General features: G+C 39.1%; 1 protein-coding gene across 1 annotated transcript in view; it reads right to left on the bottom strand.

The window, feature by feature from the left end:
- Nucleotides 1-14,562, bottom strand: part of FTO (FTO alpha-ketoglutarate dependent dioxygenase) — a 451,554-nt gene that overhangs the window by 240,453 nt on the left and 196,539 nt on the right. Inside the window, exon 6 of the mRNA XM_075538030.1 lies at nt 8,424-8,567. Coding sequence (XP_075394145.1) covers nt 8,424-8,567 — 144 coding nt within the window. The remainder of the gene's footprint in view (nt 1-8,423; nt 8,568-14,562) is intronic.

Genomic DNA, 14,562 nt, shown 5'->3' with positions numbered 1-14,562 from the left:
GTGTGTGTGTGTGTATGTTTTCTGACTAAAAATTTAACTGTAGAAACAAAGCAAAGGAAAAAAAATCAAACAGGGGGAATTGTGCCCCTTGGTGGACACACTCATCACACCACGCTCTCTGGTCTCTCTGGGAGACAAAAGTTGAAAGACAAGATTAGAACTTCCTCATTTTAATGAAACCATGGAGGAAGCAAGAAGAAGCTACCAAGGAGAGAGTGGGAAAATAGTAAGCAAGGGCCAAAGGCTGTGACAACTGAAGAGAGTTTTTTGTTTTTTTTTTTTACAGAAAGTAGAGTAGGAAAAAACACCAGTATTGGTGAAAACTCAGCATGTTAACATTTTAAAAATTACAATGCTCTAATAAAAACTTACAAGACACATAAGTAGAGAAAAATTGCTCATCCAAAAAAATCAACATGATGAAGTGAAAAGACATCTAGAAGTAAAAAAATAGTGGAACAGAAAATTTTTTAGTATTTAGAACTAAGGGAAATGATAAAATGAGTAAAAAAATAAGGAAAATTTCAAGAGTTGCAATAAGGATCTAAGAAAGAGATATTGCAACTGAAAGTGTTAACAACTGAAATGAGAAACACCACAGAAAAGATTATCAGGCAGATTTAAACAGTTAGAAGAAATAATCATTGAAATAGAGGATAAGATAGTTTAAACTGAAGATGCTCACGAAGGCTGAAGGCAGTTAAGTTTATTTATGGGGCAACAATAAGAGGCCTAGCATACACATTATGGGAATTCCAAGAGACACAAAGGGACAGAAAGATTATTTGAAGAAATTCATACCCCAATTGAACATAGGACATGAATATATAAATCACAATAGAACCAAGTGAAATAAAAAGGAAAATAAAAGGACTGTATATTAACAAATTTAACCACTTAGAAAAAAATGGACAAACTTCTAGAAACACACTACCTACCTAACCTAACACAGACTGACGTGGAAAATCTGAACACCCGTAACAAAAGAGAAACTGGTTAGGTCATTTTAAAACTCCCAACAGGTCAAGATGTTTTTACCAGTGAATTCTACCAAACACTCAGAGAATAGCTGATAGCAATACTATTCAAACTACCGTATTTCAGAATATAGAAAAGGATGGGGTAAATCATTTTATGATTTTTTTAATGAAGTGAACACTAACCCTGACACCAAAACCAAGCAAAGATATCACTAAAACATAAAATTATAGACTAGTGTCATTCATGAATATAGATACAAAACTTTTCAACAAAGTCCTAACTAGTAGAATCCAACAATACATCAGAAAATTAATCATCCATCACAATCAAGTTTGATTCATACCAAGTATGCAAGGATGGTTCAATACTTGAAAGACAAGCAACATAACCCACCACAAAATGCAACACAAGAAAATAACTACATAATCATATCACTTGACAGGGAAAGGTCTTTGACAAAGCAGTAGCATTCCTGATAAAAGTACTAAGCAAATGAAAATAGAAGGAAAACTCCTCAACACAATAAAGTACACATATGCAAAACCAGTAGCCAACATTACTCTCAATAGAGAGAAACATGGAGAATGATGTCCCTTATCACTAGTTCTATTCAATATTATGATGCAAATCTTAGATTTATCAAGTAATAAAAGGAAATTAAAGGCAACCAATTAGCACAGAAATAAAATTCGTATTTTAGAAAATCGCCAAACCTTTTAAGAAAAATTTTGGAACTATTTTAAAGTTCAGCAGAGTGGCAGGGTATAACATCAACATAAAAAATCAGGTTGATTTATTATTAACACAAAGAGCTATGGAAAGGAAATCAGGAAAATAAGGCCACTTATAATAGCTACATAACAGATAAAATATAAGCAGGGAAACAAAAGACAAAGAAAGCTATGAAACATTACTAAAAGCAACCAAAAGAGAACTAAATAAATAAAATAAGATATCATGCTTATGGGTAGGAAGACTTAACATTATGAAAATGTTAATACTACCCAAAACATTCTACAGATATAATGTAATTCTGATTCAAACTCCATCATAATTATTTAAAGACACATAAAAATAGAGCCAGCATTATATGGAAAGGAAAGAGACCCAGAGTAAGCAAAACACTGCTAGTGAAGGATAACAAAGTAGGGGCTGCTCACTTCTTAATTTTGAAACCTACTTCACAGCCACTGTAGTCAAAATAGTGTGGGACAAGTACAGCGCAGATACACAGACCAATGAACAGAAATGGGAATCCCAAAACAAATCCATGCATTTAAAGAGAACTAATCTTAGACAAAGTGGCAGAAGACATAAAATGGGGAGGAGACAGACTCTTTAACAAGCAGTGCTGTCAAACTGAATGTCCACTTACAAAGGAAGGAAACAGGACCCATACCCCACATGACCTACAAATACGATCTCAAGGCACATCAAACACCTAAAATACCAATGAAAATATAGGGACAAATTTAGGGTCTTTATTGACTAGCATCAATATACTAACAAGCAACTGAATACATACAAGAAGAAGACACACTAGATGTGGGACTGCCTAAAAATTAAGATATTTGTGTACATAACAAGATTTTACCAAAAGAGAACTGAGCAAAAGGTTTTTAGCAATGATATGTTGGACAACAGAGTACTTTCTCAAATTCCTAAAAATTTTACCTCAACAAGAAAAAGACAAAGAATCCATTTTTTAAAATGGGCAGAGGGCATGAACAGACGCTACTACAGAGAACATTCATGTAGGCAATGAAGAAATGCTGGCCTTCTTAGCCAATCGGATGTTTGCAAACCACGTTTACAAGTGTTAACTTGGGTGAAGGGGAAGGCAATATATTACTAAGTTCAAAACTTTGTTTTTTAGAGCAGTTTTAGTTTTACATTAAAAAAACCCCACAAAGTACAGAGTTTCCATAAATTCCTGCCCTCCCGTATACAACAAGGGTTTTACCTTGTGCTTATAAAGTCTGCATTCTTCTGTGGTACTTGTGGTACCTATTTATTTGTTTTTTAATACATCATTTTATTAGGGGCTCATACAGCTCTTATCACAATCCATACATACATCAATTGTGTAAAGCACATTTGTACAATCATTGCCCTCATCATTCTCAAAACATTTGCTCTCTACTTTAGCTCCTGGAGTTCACTTTCCCCCTCCCTTCCTGCTCCCCGCCCCTCATGAACCCTTGATAATTTATAAATTATTATTTTGTCATATCTTTCCCTGTCTGACTTCTACCTTCACCTACTTTTCTGCTGTCCATGCCCTAGGGAGGAGGTCATATATAGATCCTTGTAATAGGTTCCCCCTTTCTAACCAAGCCTCCTTCTACCCTCCCAGTATCACCACTCATAACACTGGTCCTGAAGGGATCATCCGCCCTGGATTCCCTGTGTTTCTGGTTCCTATCTGTACCAGTGTACATCCTCTGGTCTAGCCAGATTTGCAAGGTAGAATTGGGATCATGATAGTGGGGAGGAGGAGAGGGGGGAAGAAGCTTTTAGGAACTAGAGGAAAGTTGTATTTTTCATCGTTGCTACATCGCACCCTGACTGGCTCGTCTCCTCCCCGATATCCTTCTATAAGGGGATTTTCAGTGACCTACAAATGGGCCTTGGGTCTCCACTCTCCACTCCCCTCCCTCTTTCACTATGATAAGATTTTTCTGTTCTGATGATGCCTGAAACCTGATCTCAGGGATCATTCTTGGTGGTGTAGTTTTGAGAAATGTATCCTGTAGCCACTAGTATAGCATTATGCAAAATAACTTTCACATGTCTGTTTACTTTCTGTAACACTTCTTGATTTCTAACATACTACATGATTTACTGATAAATTATTTATTGCCATGTTTCTCCACTAGAATGTGTATTTAATTATTTATTTTCCTGTCCTAAAATCCAAGAGGCATATGACTTAGTGGTTGTGATGGGTTGCTAATTTTAAGATCAGCAGTTTGAAACCACCAACTGCTCCTTGGAAAAAAGAAAAAGCTTTCTACTCCTGAAAAAAGTTATGGTCTTAGAAACCCACATAGACAGTTCTACCCTATAAGGTCAACATGAGTCAAAATTGATTCTATGGATGAGTTTGGTTTGGATACTAATAATCCAGAACAGAGCCTAAGCACATGTTGAATAATAATTTATAAAAAGAATAAATGAAAACATTCCTTTTTTAAATTAAAAGTTCATTTTCACTGGGAGCTCTTCCAACTCTTATTACAATCCATACACTGATCGTATCAGGTATATTTATACGTATGTTGCCATCATTCTTTTCTAGACAGTTACTTTCTATTTAGTCCTTGGTATCAGCTCCTCTTTTTTTCCCTCCACTTCTCACCTTCATGACCCCTTGATAGATTATTAAATTATTATTTTCATATCTTACACCGTCTGCTATCTCCCTTCCCCCATGGTTTCTGTTGTTCTTCCTCCTGGAGGGGCTGTGTGGTTATGTGTCGATCACTGTGATTGGCTTTCCCTTCCTCCCCTCCTTACTTCCCCTCTTCCCCCTACCCTTCTGACACCGCTAGTCCCATTCCTGTTCCTGGATTCTGTGTGTTGTGAGCTCTTATCTCTTAATATACCTGTGTACATGTCCTGGTCTAGTCCTAAGTGAGAAACAGAACTGGGGTCATGATAGTGGGGGGTGAGGAAGCCTCAAAGAACCAGAGGAATATTGTGTGTCTTATCGGTGCTTTACTGTATCCTGGTTGACTCATCCCTTTCCTGTGACCCCTCTGTGGGGGTATGTTCCATTGTCTACAGATGGGCTTTGGGTGTCGCTCTGACCCCCCCCCTTGTTCTCAACAATATGTGTTTGTTTATTTGTTATAGGTCCTCTGATGCCTGTTATCTAGTCCTGATGACACCTCATGCTTCTTCCACGTGAGCTTATTGCTTCTCTGCCAGATGGCCACTTGTTTAACTTCAACCATTTAAGACCCCAGACACTATATCTTTTAATAACCAGGCACCAACTGCCTTCTTCACCACATTTGCTTATGCACCCGATTTGTCTTCAGCATTATGTGGGGAGGGTGAGCATCACAGAATGGCAATGTGTTAGAACAAAGTGGTCTTGTGTTGAGGGAAGGTATGAGCAGAGGCCCAAAGTCTGTCCACTACCCCAGTGTACTGCCATGTAAATAAATGTACATAAGTCAATATCACTATTTTTATGGATTGATGTATTTACATGTGTACACACATATGCTTTTACCTCTATCCATATCTTTGCTTCCTAGATCCTTCATCTGTTTCCTTTTACTTTCCTCCTACCCCACTATCATGTTCCCACTTCTACCTCTTAGTACTTCCTCTCAGCTTGATTGCTTTTGCTCCAACACCCCCAGGATCTCTACATCCTCCCTATTGTTGACTTTAATTCCCTAGTTGTTCCCCTGTCTGTGACATTGTTTGCTTATCACATCATTCCCCCACCACCTTCTCCCCCCAAGTTTCTCCGGAACTGTCCGTCCCATTGCTTTCTCCTTGAGCTTGCTTCCCATGCCTGTCTTATATAAGTAGGCAAACCAACAATGACATAGACCAAGTAAATTCTTCATTAATCCTCAGGTTACAGCAAGAAGAAAAGTCTGAGACCAGTGATAGTAGTATTCAATGCTTCTCTACCACTTGTTCATTTCTTTTTTCTTCTAACAAGTTTTTGAGTATAATTTACCACCCATAACATGACCTACAATGAGAGTACAATTCAATAAATGTAAAAGAACATTTCTGAAGGAGGACAACCATCACATCGGTCTTCCTTTTCAACACAAAGGAAACAGAGTTTAGGTTCAGAGTATTGTCCAAGCAAGGGCATCTCCTTGGTTATGATGTTTTTGAGCTCTCTGTGTTTTGCGGTGCTTTCTCCATTACTGACTTTCTACATGAATGGTGATGCAAGTTTTCCCTTTTAGGATGTTTGTCTGAGACAAAATGAACTGATTTGTAAAAAAGATAAAACAGCTATTCAACTATAATAGCTATAGTTGGAAATATATATATGTGTGTGTGTGTGTGTGTGTGTGTGTATATATATACACCATAGTGAATGAAAGGAGAAGTGCAGAGTGGAGACCCGAGGCCCAAGTGTCGACCATTGGAGATCCCCTCAAGAGGGGTTTAGGAGAGGAGACGGGTCAGTCAGGGTGCGATGTAGTACCGATGAAGAACACAGCTTTCCCCCAGATCCTGAATGCTTCCTCCCCTCAACTACCATGATCCGAATTCTACCTTGCAGGACTGGATTGGGCAGAGGTTGTACACTGGTGCATATGGGAGCTGGAGGCACAGGGAATCCAGGGTGGATGATACCTTCAGGACCAGGGGTGTGAGGGGCGGTGCTGGGAGAGTGGAAGGTGAGTGGGTTGGAAAGGGGGAACTGATTACAAGGATCCACATGTGACCTCCTCCCTGGGAGATGAACAGCAGAGAAGGGGGGGGGGGAGGGAGACAAAATAACACTCTGTGGATTATCAAGGACTCATGAGGGAGGGGGGAGCGGGGAGGGAGGGGGAAAAAGAAGAGGACCTGATGCAGAGGGCTTAAGTGGAAAGCAAATGCTTTGAGAGTGATTAGGGCAAAGAATGTACGGATATGCTTTATACAATAAATGTATGTATATGTGTGGATTGTGATAAGAGTTGTATGAGCCCCTAATAAAATGTAAAAAAAAATTAAGAGTAATAATAAGAATACTAAGTCTGGGAAACATTCATCTAAGGAACACAGAGACTAAATTATGCAAATAATTTTATAAATGAGAGGCAAAGAACTGACTTATACTCATGGCCATCCTCAACTCCAATCAATCTAATCTGTGAGATTGTTCTTCATGGGCCTCTTGTAGCTTCTGCCTGTCCGGCAGTCAAGGCACCAACTGTCCCTTATTAGAGACTATGTTTGCAGGGATATTTATGCAATGCACTGCCACAAAAAATAGAGAACTCTCCCTCTGAAACAGCGGCTCGCAGCCCCTTTCAGGGTCGCAACCCCTTTTGGGGTTTGGGGTCAAATGACTCACAGGGGTCACCTGATCCATAACAGTAGCAAAATTACAGTTACATAGTAGGAACAGAAATAATGTTATGGCTGGAGGTCACCACAAAATGAGGAACTGTATGAATGGGTAGTGGCATTATGAAGGTTGAGAACCACTATTCTAGAACAAAGAGCAGTCTTGGAAGATAATGATAGAGGTGTGATATGCAGGAAATGGTAAGCATGGTTTGGAATAGGGATATATATATATATATATCTTTAGATATATGAATAGACTTGGAGCTCACTTTTAACCATAAACCCTAATCTGAGAATACCAAATGCTTATGATGTGGCCCTGCTTAATACTTACATTCCTGAAGGGATCATTGAAGATGTAAGTGCTATAGCCAAGTGTGGTGAAAAATTAAGATGGCACCCAGCTATCAGAAAGAATAGCATTTGGGGTCTTAAAAGTTTGTCTTAAAACAAGCAGCCATCTAAGCACAATGTTAGCCAAGTCCACATGAATGAAGCACAGCAGCCTGTGTGATCCAAGGATCGTAAATAAAATCTAAGATCAGAAGGTAGCATTTTAGAGCTTAAAATCTCAGCACCCAGGTTGCAGAAGGCAACGGTGACTGTGAAAGTCCAACATCCATCTGCAGAGTCTCCATGGGAAGTAGCCTCCACTGAACTCCTTTGGACCATTACCAGGGGTGTGAATAGCCCTGTCCTCAGATAGAGTGCAGTAGGGAGTGAGTAATGCAGAGATACATAGTTAGGTTAAAATTTAACATCTTATCATTTGTTTTCCTCTGATGCATTTTTAATTTGTTCTAATTTTTATTTTCTCCTTTCTTTTGGATTGAGGATTTTTTGTACTTTATTTTGTTAATTGTTATATGTGTTGTGTGTGGCAGGGGGAGGGGGAAATTATATGAAATCCAGGATCTATATACTTATATATAGAGACAGTAAATAAACTAATAGTTTCTTAGGGTTATGGCAGGGGAGGTTGGAGAGAGATGGGAAACTAATAATAATGACTAATAACAAAACTGAAGACAATATTCTAAAATTGATGTGATCACTGTACATATCTTTTTTCATAGTAGAGCACTGAACTGTATGATTCATGAATAATGTCAAAACTTAAAATAAAATTTAAAAGATTCAGCTTCTCTAAGTTCATGTTTCCCTTCTATACTAGAACACATATGATTTGGCCCACCTAGGGTTGCCTTGTAGAAACAGGGGACTGGAGAACTGCACAAAAATGTTGACAAAATGGCTATGGTTCCTGCCTTTATTAAAAAAAAAAACTATACTTCATCTGTGATCTAGGAGTTTCACATCTAATATCAGCATGAAACTGTGTCACATTAATTTGTTAACTTGAAAGTAGGGCAGAAGCTCAGACACATCCTCACCTCATTGTGGATTTCTTCTCCATGTTTCAAAATTGCAGGGTCCAAGGATTTCAAAGAGATGTCGCCATCACCCACCTCACCTTGCAGATTCTGTAGGGCCACCTGGCACCGCTGTAAAATATAATCCAAGGTTCCTGTGGAGCACTAGAAAGAGAACCAACAGTCAAAACGACAAGCAAAATCCCGATTTAGCATGTCACTCTTCCCAGGGCTGGTCAGTTTGCCCCTTCTGGTGTGTTATCCTCCTTCCCTCAGAGCCCAACCTATATCCCTCAAACTCCAGAATCAATGACTTCGCCTGTTCACTGGGCTCACTATTGGCACGTTGGACTCATCTGGGCCACTCATCTTGCTCGGGTTCATTTTTCATGTGAGGTCCATACCTCCAGCTCAACAATAAGCCACCTGAAGGCTAAAACCCTATTTTTATCTAAAAATTTCATAATATAACATAGCAAGTAGAATTTTCAGTCACATGTAAGACATAGAATGAGTAATTATTAATGTCAAGGACACTGACATTCTCCCTAGTAATGGGAAAGAAAGAAATGTTCAAAAGCAGACAAACGAGAGGGTGTGTGTGTGTGGGGGAGTGGGTAGTTATAAACAAAGGACAAAGAACTCAAAGAAGTAATTTCCCCTTTCTACATAGTCACCAGGCAGATAAAGTCCTTGGTAGAATATCCTTAAAATGACAGAGAAGAGGGGTCTTAAAGGTTTGTATCCAAACAAGCCGCTATGTAAGTGAGTCAATTGAGCCCACGTGGAAGAAGTACACCAGCTTGTGTGATCCAAGATGACGATAATGAAATTGAAATATGACCAAGGGAAAAGTATCAGAGCTAAAATTGTGACACCTAATGTGTAGAAGGCTGTGGAGGACAACGGGAGCTTCACACCCCTCTGCACAAGGCAGATCCCGTGGGACCATAGGCAAGGGTCTAGAACAGCCTCTCTAACAAAGAGATCCTTGTAAACGTGATTAGGCTAGCTCAAACTTGACACTTGGTCAGTTGATCTCCCTTTAGACCCAACCTGAGTTTGTTCTAGGTGCAAGGATCTCTTGCTTGTCCCATGACAAAAACTTCTTCCCTTGCTTTTAAAATATTGATAGGGGCCCTTTTTTCTTACTCATTGTTTGTATTTTTATCTTTATTGTTTTATTCTTATCACTTCATTTTGTTTGTGTTCTGTATTGTTTCTATAGGGTTTACTCATTTGTGAAGCACAGGAGTGGATGCATAGAGATAATAACTGATGCAAGGGTTTGCAGGGGATACAGGAGCTGGTGGAGGATGATGGGAAGGGTGAGGAGATTTCAGGAGTAAACAGTGAAGGTGGGAGGGGGGTGAGCACTAGAACTGAATGGGACTACAATATTAATTTTAAAAGTGATTTAATCAGGTGGGGAAAATGTTTTGAAATTGATTTTGGTAATGATTGTACAATTCTTCTGGATATGATTGAATTGTGATATGTGGTTTAAGTGCCAATAAAACTTTTAAAACCAACAATAGCAAAACAATTCCGCTAACATAGCATCAATAGAGAAATATGCAAAAATATTCTTATTGAGAATAAATCCTTTGGAAAACTTGCAAAAATATTTTGGATATGTTAGATTAAACAAAATTCACGATTAGTGAAAAAATCATAATAATGGAGACAATGTGGCTTGTGCCTCCATCTAGGCATAATCTTAAGATACCATGTCTACTCCAAGTTAAGAATGATGCACTGACATGTAATTATCTCCAACACTCCTTATAAAAATGTATGTAATATATTTTATTTAGAATGCACAGAAAGATGGGGGGAGTGCAGAGTGGACACCCAAAGCCCATTTGTAGGCCACTGGACATCCCCTTACAGAAGGGTCCAGGGGAGCAAATGAGCCTGTCAGGGTGCGATGTAGCAACTATGAAACATACAAGTTTCCTCTAGTTCCTAAATGGTGGGAAAGGTTGAAGAGAGGTTGGAAAACATGAAGATTTATTTTTAAGCTTTATTTGTGACTTGGTTTATAGAGCAGTAAGTTTTCCATTCAACAATTCAAATGCATTTTGTTTCCTCTCATTCGTAGCAATCCCCACAATGAAGTATCAACTTATCCGTGCTGTCCTTGTGCTTTCTCCTGTTTCCATTATTCCTTCTTTTGTCTTCCACCTTCTGGACGTTGTCCATGGGTAAATGTTCCCCTTTTCATCTCAAATGACTGATGATTCTAACTTGAGCTTACTTTTCCAGTGTCAATGTTCTCCTTTTAGACCTGTCTGTTGTTTGGCTGAAAATTGAGACATGGGAGTGATAGTCTTAGGGGTTTCACCAGTCTCTACCCGGTCATTTATTTCATGATTTGGAATATTTGGGGACATTTTCTCCTACTCTACAAAGACTTCCCATTGTGATCCCTTTCAGAGAAGCTGAGAGTAATAACTAGGCACTATCTATTTCTTTTGGTCTCTGAGTCGCAAAACTGATATTCGTGTGGTACACTGGACTAATATTGTTTCTGTATGTCTTTCATTTTCGTCATTCATCTTTCCTTGGGACAGGGAGACAACCATCGTTGAGCCTTACGTGGCCACTCATTTTAGAGTAGATCATGCACAATTGATGTCAGTTCTTCTCGGAATGCTTGGCAGTATTTCCCAGTGACAGAGCAATTTACTTTTAAGGCTCTAAAATATTTGTTCCATGCTTTACTCCGCAAGTAAGAGATAAGGTCTACAAAAATAGGGGCCACATTGGTCAAGCTGACAACTCTGTTTCCTAAACCTTTAGTTGGACACATAACAGGCACTCAAATAGTTGGATGAGAGAATGAAAAAAAAAAGGAGAGGAGATAGGGAAAGGGTAGAAGAAATGCTTGTGGACTTCCTGGCATCTAGGGTTAAGCAGTTATTTAGGCCCTTTCTGTCACACACCGGCAAGATCAGTCTACTAGTGAAGCTACTTAATTTCCAGAGCTATGACACGGACTTACAGAATCATAAGGTCTTGGGATTGAAAAGACTGTATGCTGTCACTTCTGCCAACTTTCTCCAATTTGTCCCCCTTCAAATCCACGGGAAGCTAAGTGATAAAATAGAACTAAGTAGCAAACGCTACCATTCCTCTGTTAGTATTCTGTCCTGGGCTGGCTTTCACCTTGCTGTGATGCCGGAAGCTATGCCACTGGGGACAAAGAGGAAGAACCAGTGTCTGGAAAATATGACTTTGGCGACAGAAAGAAAGATGGAGATTACAAGGTAGAATTTAGAAAGACAAATGAATTCTTCATTGAAAATACCTTTCTTAACATAAATTGTGACTACACACATGGACCTTAAGAGATGGAATACATAAATATCAAATTGGCTACATGTCTGGCAAGAGATGATGGAGAAGTTCAATATCATCAGGCAAAACAAATCTAGGGGTCAAGTGTGAAACAGATCATGAATTGCTCTTAGGAAAGCACAGGTTGCAGCGGAAGAAAATAAAACAAGTCGATGAGATGGCAAAACACAAGCTTGAGTTCATCTCCCTTGAGTTTAGAGACCATCACGAGAACCGATTTGATGCACAGAACACTAACCACAAAAGCAGATGAGTCATGGGATGAGAGCAAGAACATCATACATGAAGGAAGCAAAAGGTCCTTAAAGAGACAGGAAAGAAAGAACAGACAAAAGTGGATGTCAGGAGAGACTCTGAAATTTGGTCTTGAGCAAAGAATAGCTAAGGTGATCAGAATAAACAATGAAGTAAAAGAGCTGAAAAAAATTTGAAAGACAAAGTAAAGCATTATAATGAAATATGGAAAGAATTGGGGCTAGAAAACCCAAAGGGAGGAACTCAGTCAGCATATCTTAGAAAGAAATGAAGAAAAAACTTCAGCCTGGAGGTGCAATAATGAAGTACTGAATGGGGCAGGAAGCATCAAAAGAAAGCTGTACTAGCCATTCAACCAGGTCAAGAGGCAGCATATGATCAGAAACCAATGGTGTTGAGAGAAGAAATCCAAGCTACACCAAAGAAATTATTGAACAGCAAGAGCAAAAACTCACCGCCATTGAGTCGATGCTGCCTTATAATGACCCCCTGTGGGTTTCTGAGACTGTAATTGTTTATGGGAGTAGAAAGCCCAGTCGTAAGAGCTGCTGCTAGCTTCAAACTGTTGACCATGAGGATCGCAGCCCCACACTGAGCCACTATACGATGAGGGCTCGTAATGAACAACAGGGCTTCAGGAATTGACAGACTAGCAATGGAAATGTTTCACAAACCTGATGTAGCTTTGGAAGCACTCGCAAGTCTTACACTGAGAAATTCTGAACACAGCTACTTAGTTAACTGACTGGAAGATATATATATATATATATATATATATATATATATATATATATATATATATATATATATATATGCCCATTCCAAAGGAAAAACACCTCATAGACATGCATACGTTATAAAACAAGAGCTTTAATATCACATGCCAGAAAAATGTTTTTGAATATAATTTAAAAGTGAAAGCAGCAATATAGCAACTGGGAGCTGCCAGAAATTCAAGTCTGATTCGGAAGATGGCATGGAACAAGGGATGACAGAGTAGAGAATGTCAGAAATATTTTTACTTGTGCTTTATTAATTATGTAAAGGCTTTAAACTGTGTCGATCATAATAAACTATGGTTATTACCGCAAAGAATGAGTATTCCAGGACACTTGATTGTGATTAATTTAGAATGCTACACCAAATGAAAGCATTATATCGGTAAAATCTGTGGCATAGCATTTCTTCACAGCGTTAGTGTGCTATGCTGAAATCTATCTACTTTGCATACACCCTAAAGAAATAAAAACTAACAACAGACTCGGCCACACCCATGTTTAACACAGTCATTTCTGTAATAGCAAAAGGATGGAAACAATAAAAAACCCCCTTTGTGGAGGACCGGATAAACAAACCCTGGTACATACACACAGTGGAAGATTATGCATCTTTAAAAAGCAATGGGGAGTCCGTCCAACACCTCATGGCATAGACAAACTGGAGGACATTATGCTCCGTAAAGCTAGTCAGTCAAGACACCATTATGATAAAAGAAAATGGCTTTCACACCAAACGAAAAGACTTTGACGACTATGACAAGGTGAGGGCTCCGGGCAGGGGGAGGGGGAGGGGGAGGGAGGAGGCAGAGAGGTAAGGGGGAAAGGTGGACGGATGGGAAAAAGGAAAGCGTAGGAGGAAAAGAAACACACACGGGGGCTTACGGGATTCAATCACTCTTTTCATGAGATGGCTTCTGCAACTACATACAGTATAATTTTCTTTGCATGTATTACATTCCACAAATAAAATGAAATAATAATAAAAATTCCAACACAAATGCAATTAATGCTTTTTTTTTTTTAAGTGAGAAGGAGTGGTCACAGCTTTTAAAACCCTCTAGATTCCAAAAAATAAATAAAATCCCTCCAGGTCCCTTACTCATAGGAAGTAAAAACTGGTTTGAGAGGTTATAAAAGGGGAAAAAGTACAATTGAAATTGACTAAAATTCTTTGTGACATATAAGCTACCATATATACTTGTGTGTAAGGCGAGATTTTTCAGCACATTTTATGCAGTTTTTATGGTAAAATTAGGTACCTTGGCTGATCTTCGGGTCGGCTTATACTCGAGTGTATACGGTAGTTTAAAAAAAAGTGTTAAAGAGCAAAGATGTCACTTTGTGGACTAAGGTACATCTGACCCAGGTCATGGTGTTTTCAGTAGCCTCATAGGCATGTGGAAGGTAGACAATGCATAAGAAGAATAACAAAGGAATGGGGCGTTCGGAATTGTGGTGTTGGTGAATGGACTGCCAGAGGAAAAAGCCATCTGCCTTAGAGGAAGTACACCCAGAATGCTCCCGAGAAGCAACAAGGAGAAGACTTCTTGTGCGTGATGGACATGTTACGGGGAAGACCACTGCGTAGACAGACGTCAAGCTTGGTAGCGGTTGAGTGGGAAAGAAACAGAGCCTCCACAAGAACAAGGGGCTCAAGCACAACAATTGTGAGGATGGCTTAGGACCCGTTGTACGTAGGGTCATGGGAAGTCAGAGCAAACTCAAATGCACTTTAACAGCTACTAAATAGCTAAAGAAAGCAC

This window comes from Tenrec ecaudatus, chromosome 18 (genome assembly GCF_050624435.1).
Source record: "Tenrec ecaudatus isolate mTenEca1 chromosome 18, mTenEca1.hap1, whole genome shotgun sequence".
Classification (NCBI taxonomy): domain Eukaryota; kingdom Metazoa; phylum Chordata; class Mammalia; order Afrosoricida; family Tenrecidae; genus Tenrec; species Tenrec ecaudatus.
The sequence above is the reverse complement of the archived record's forward strand: the minus strand, read 5'-3'. Positions and strand labels throughout refer to the sequence as shown.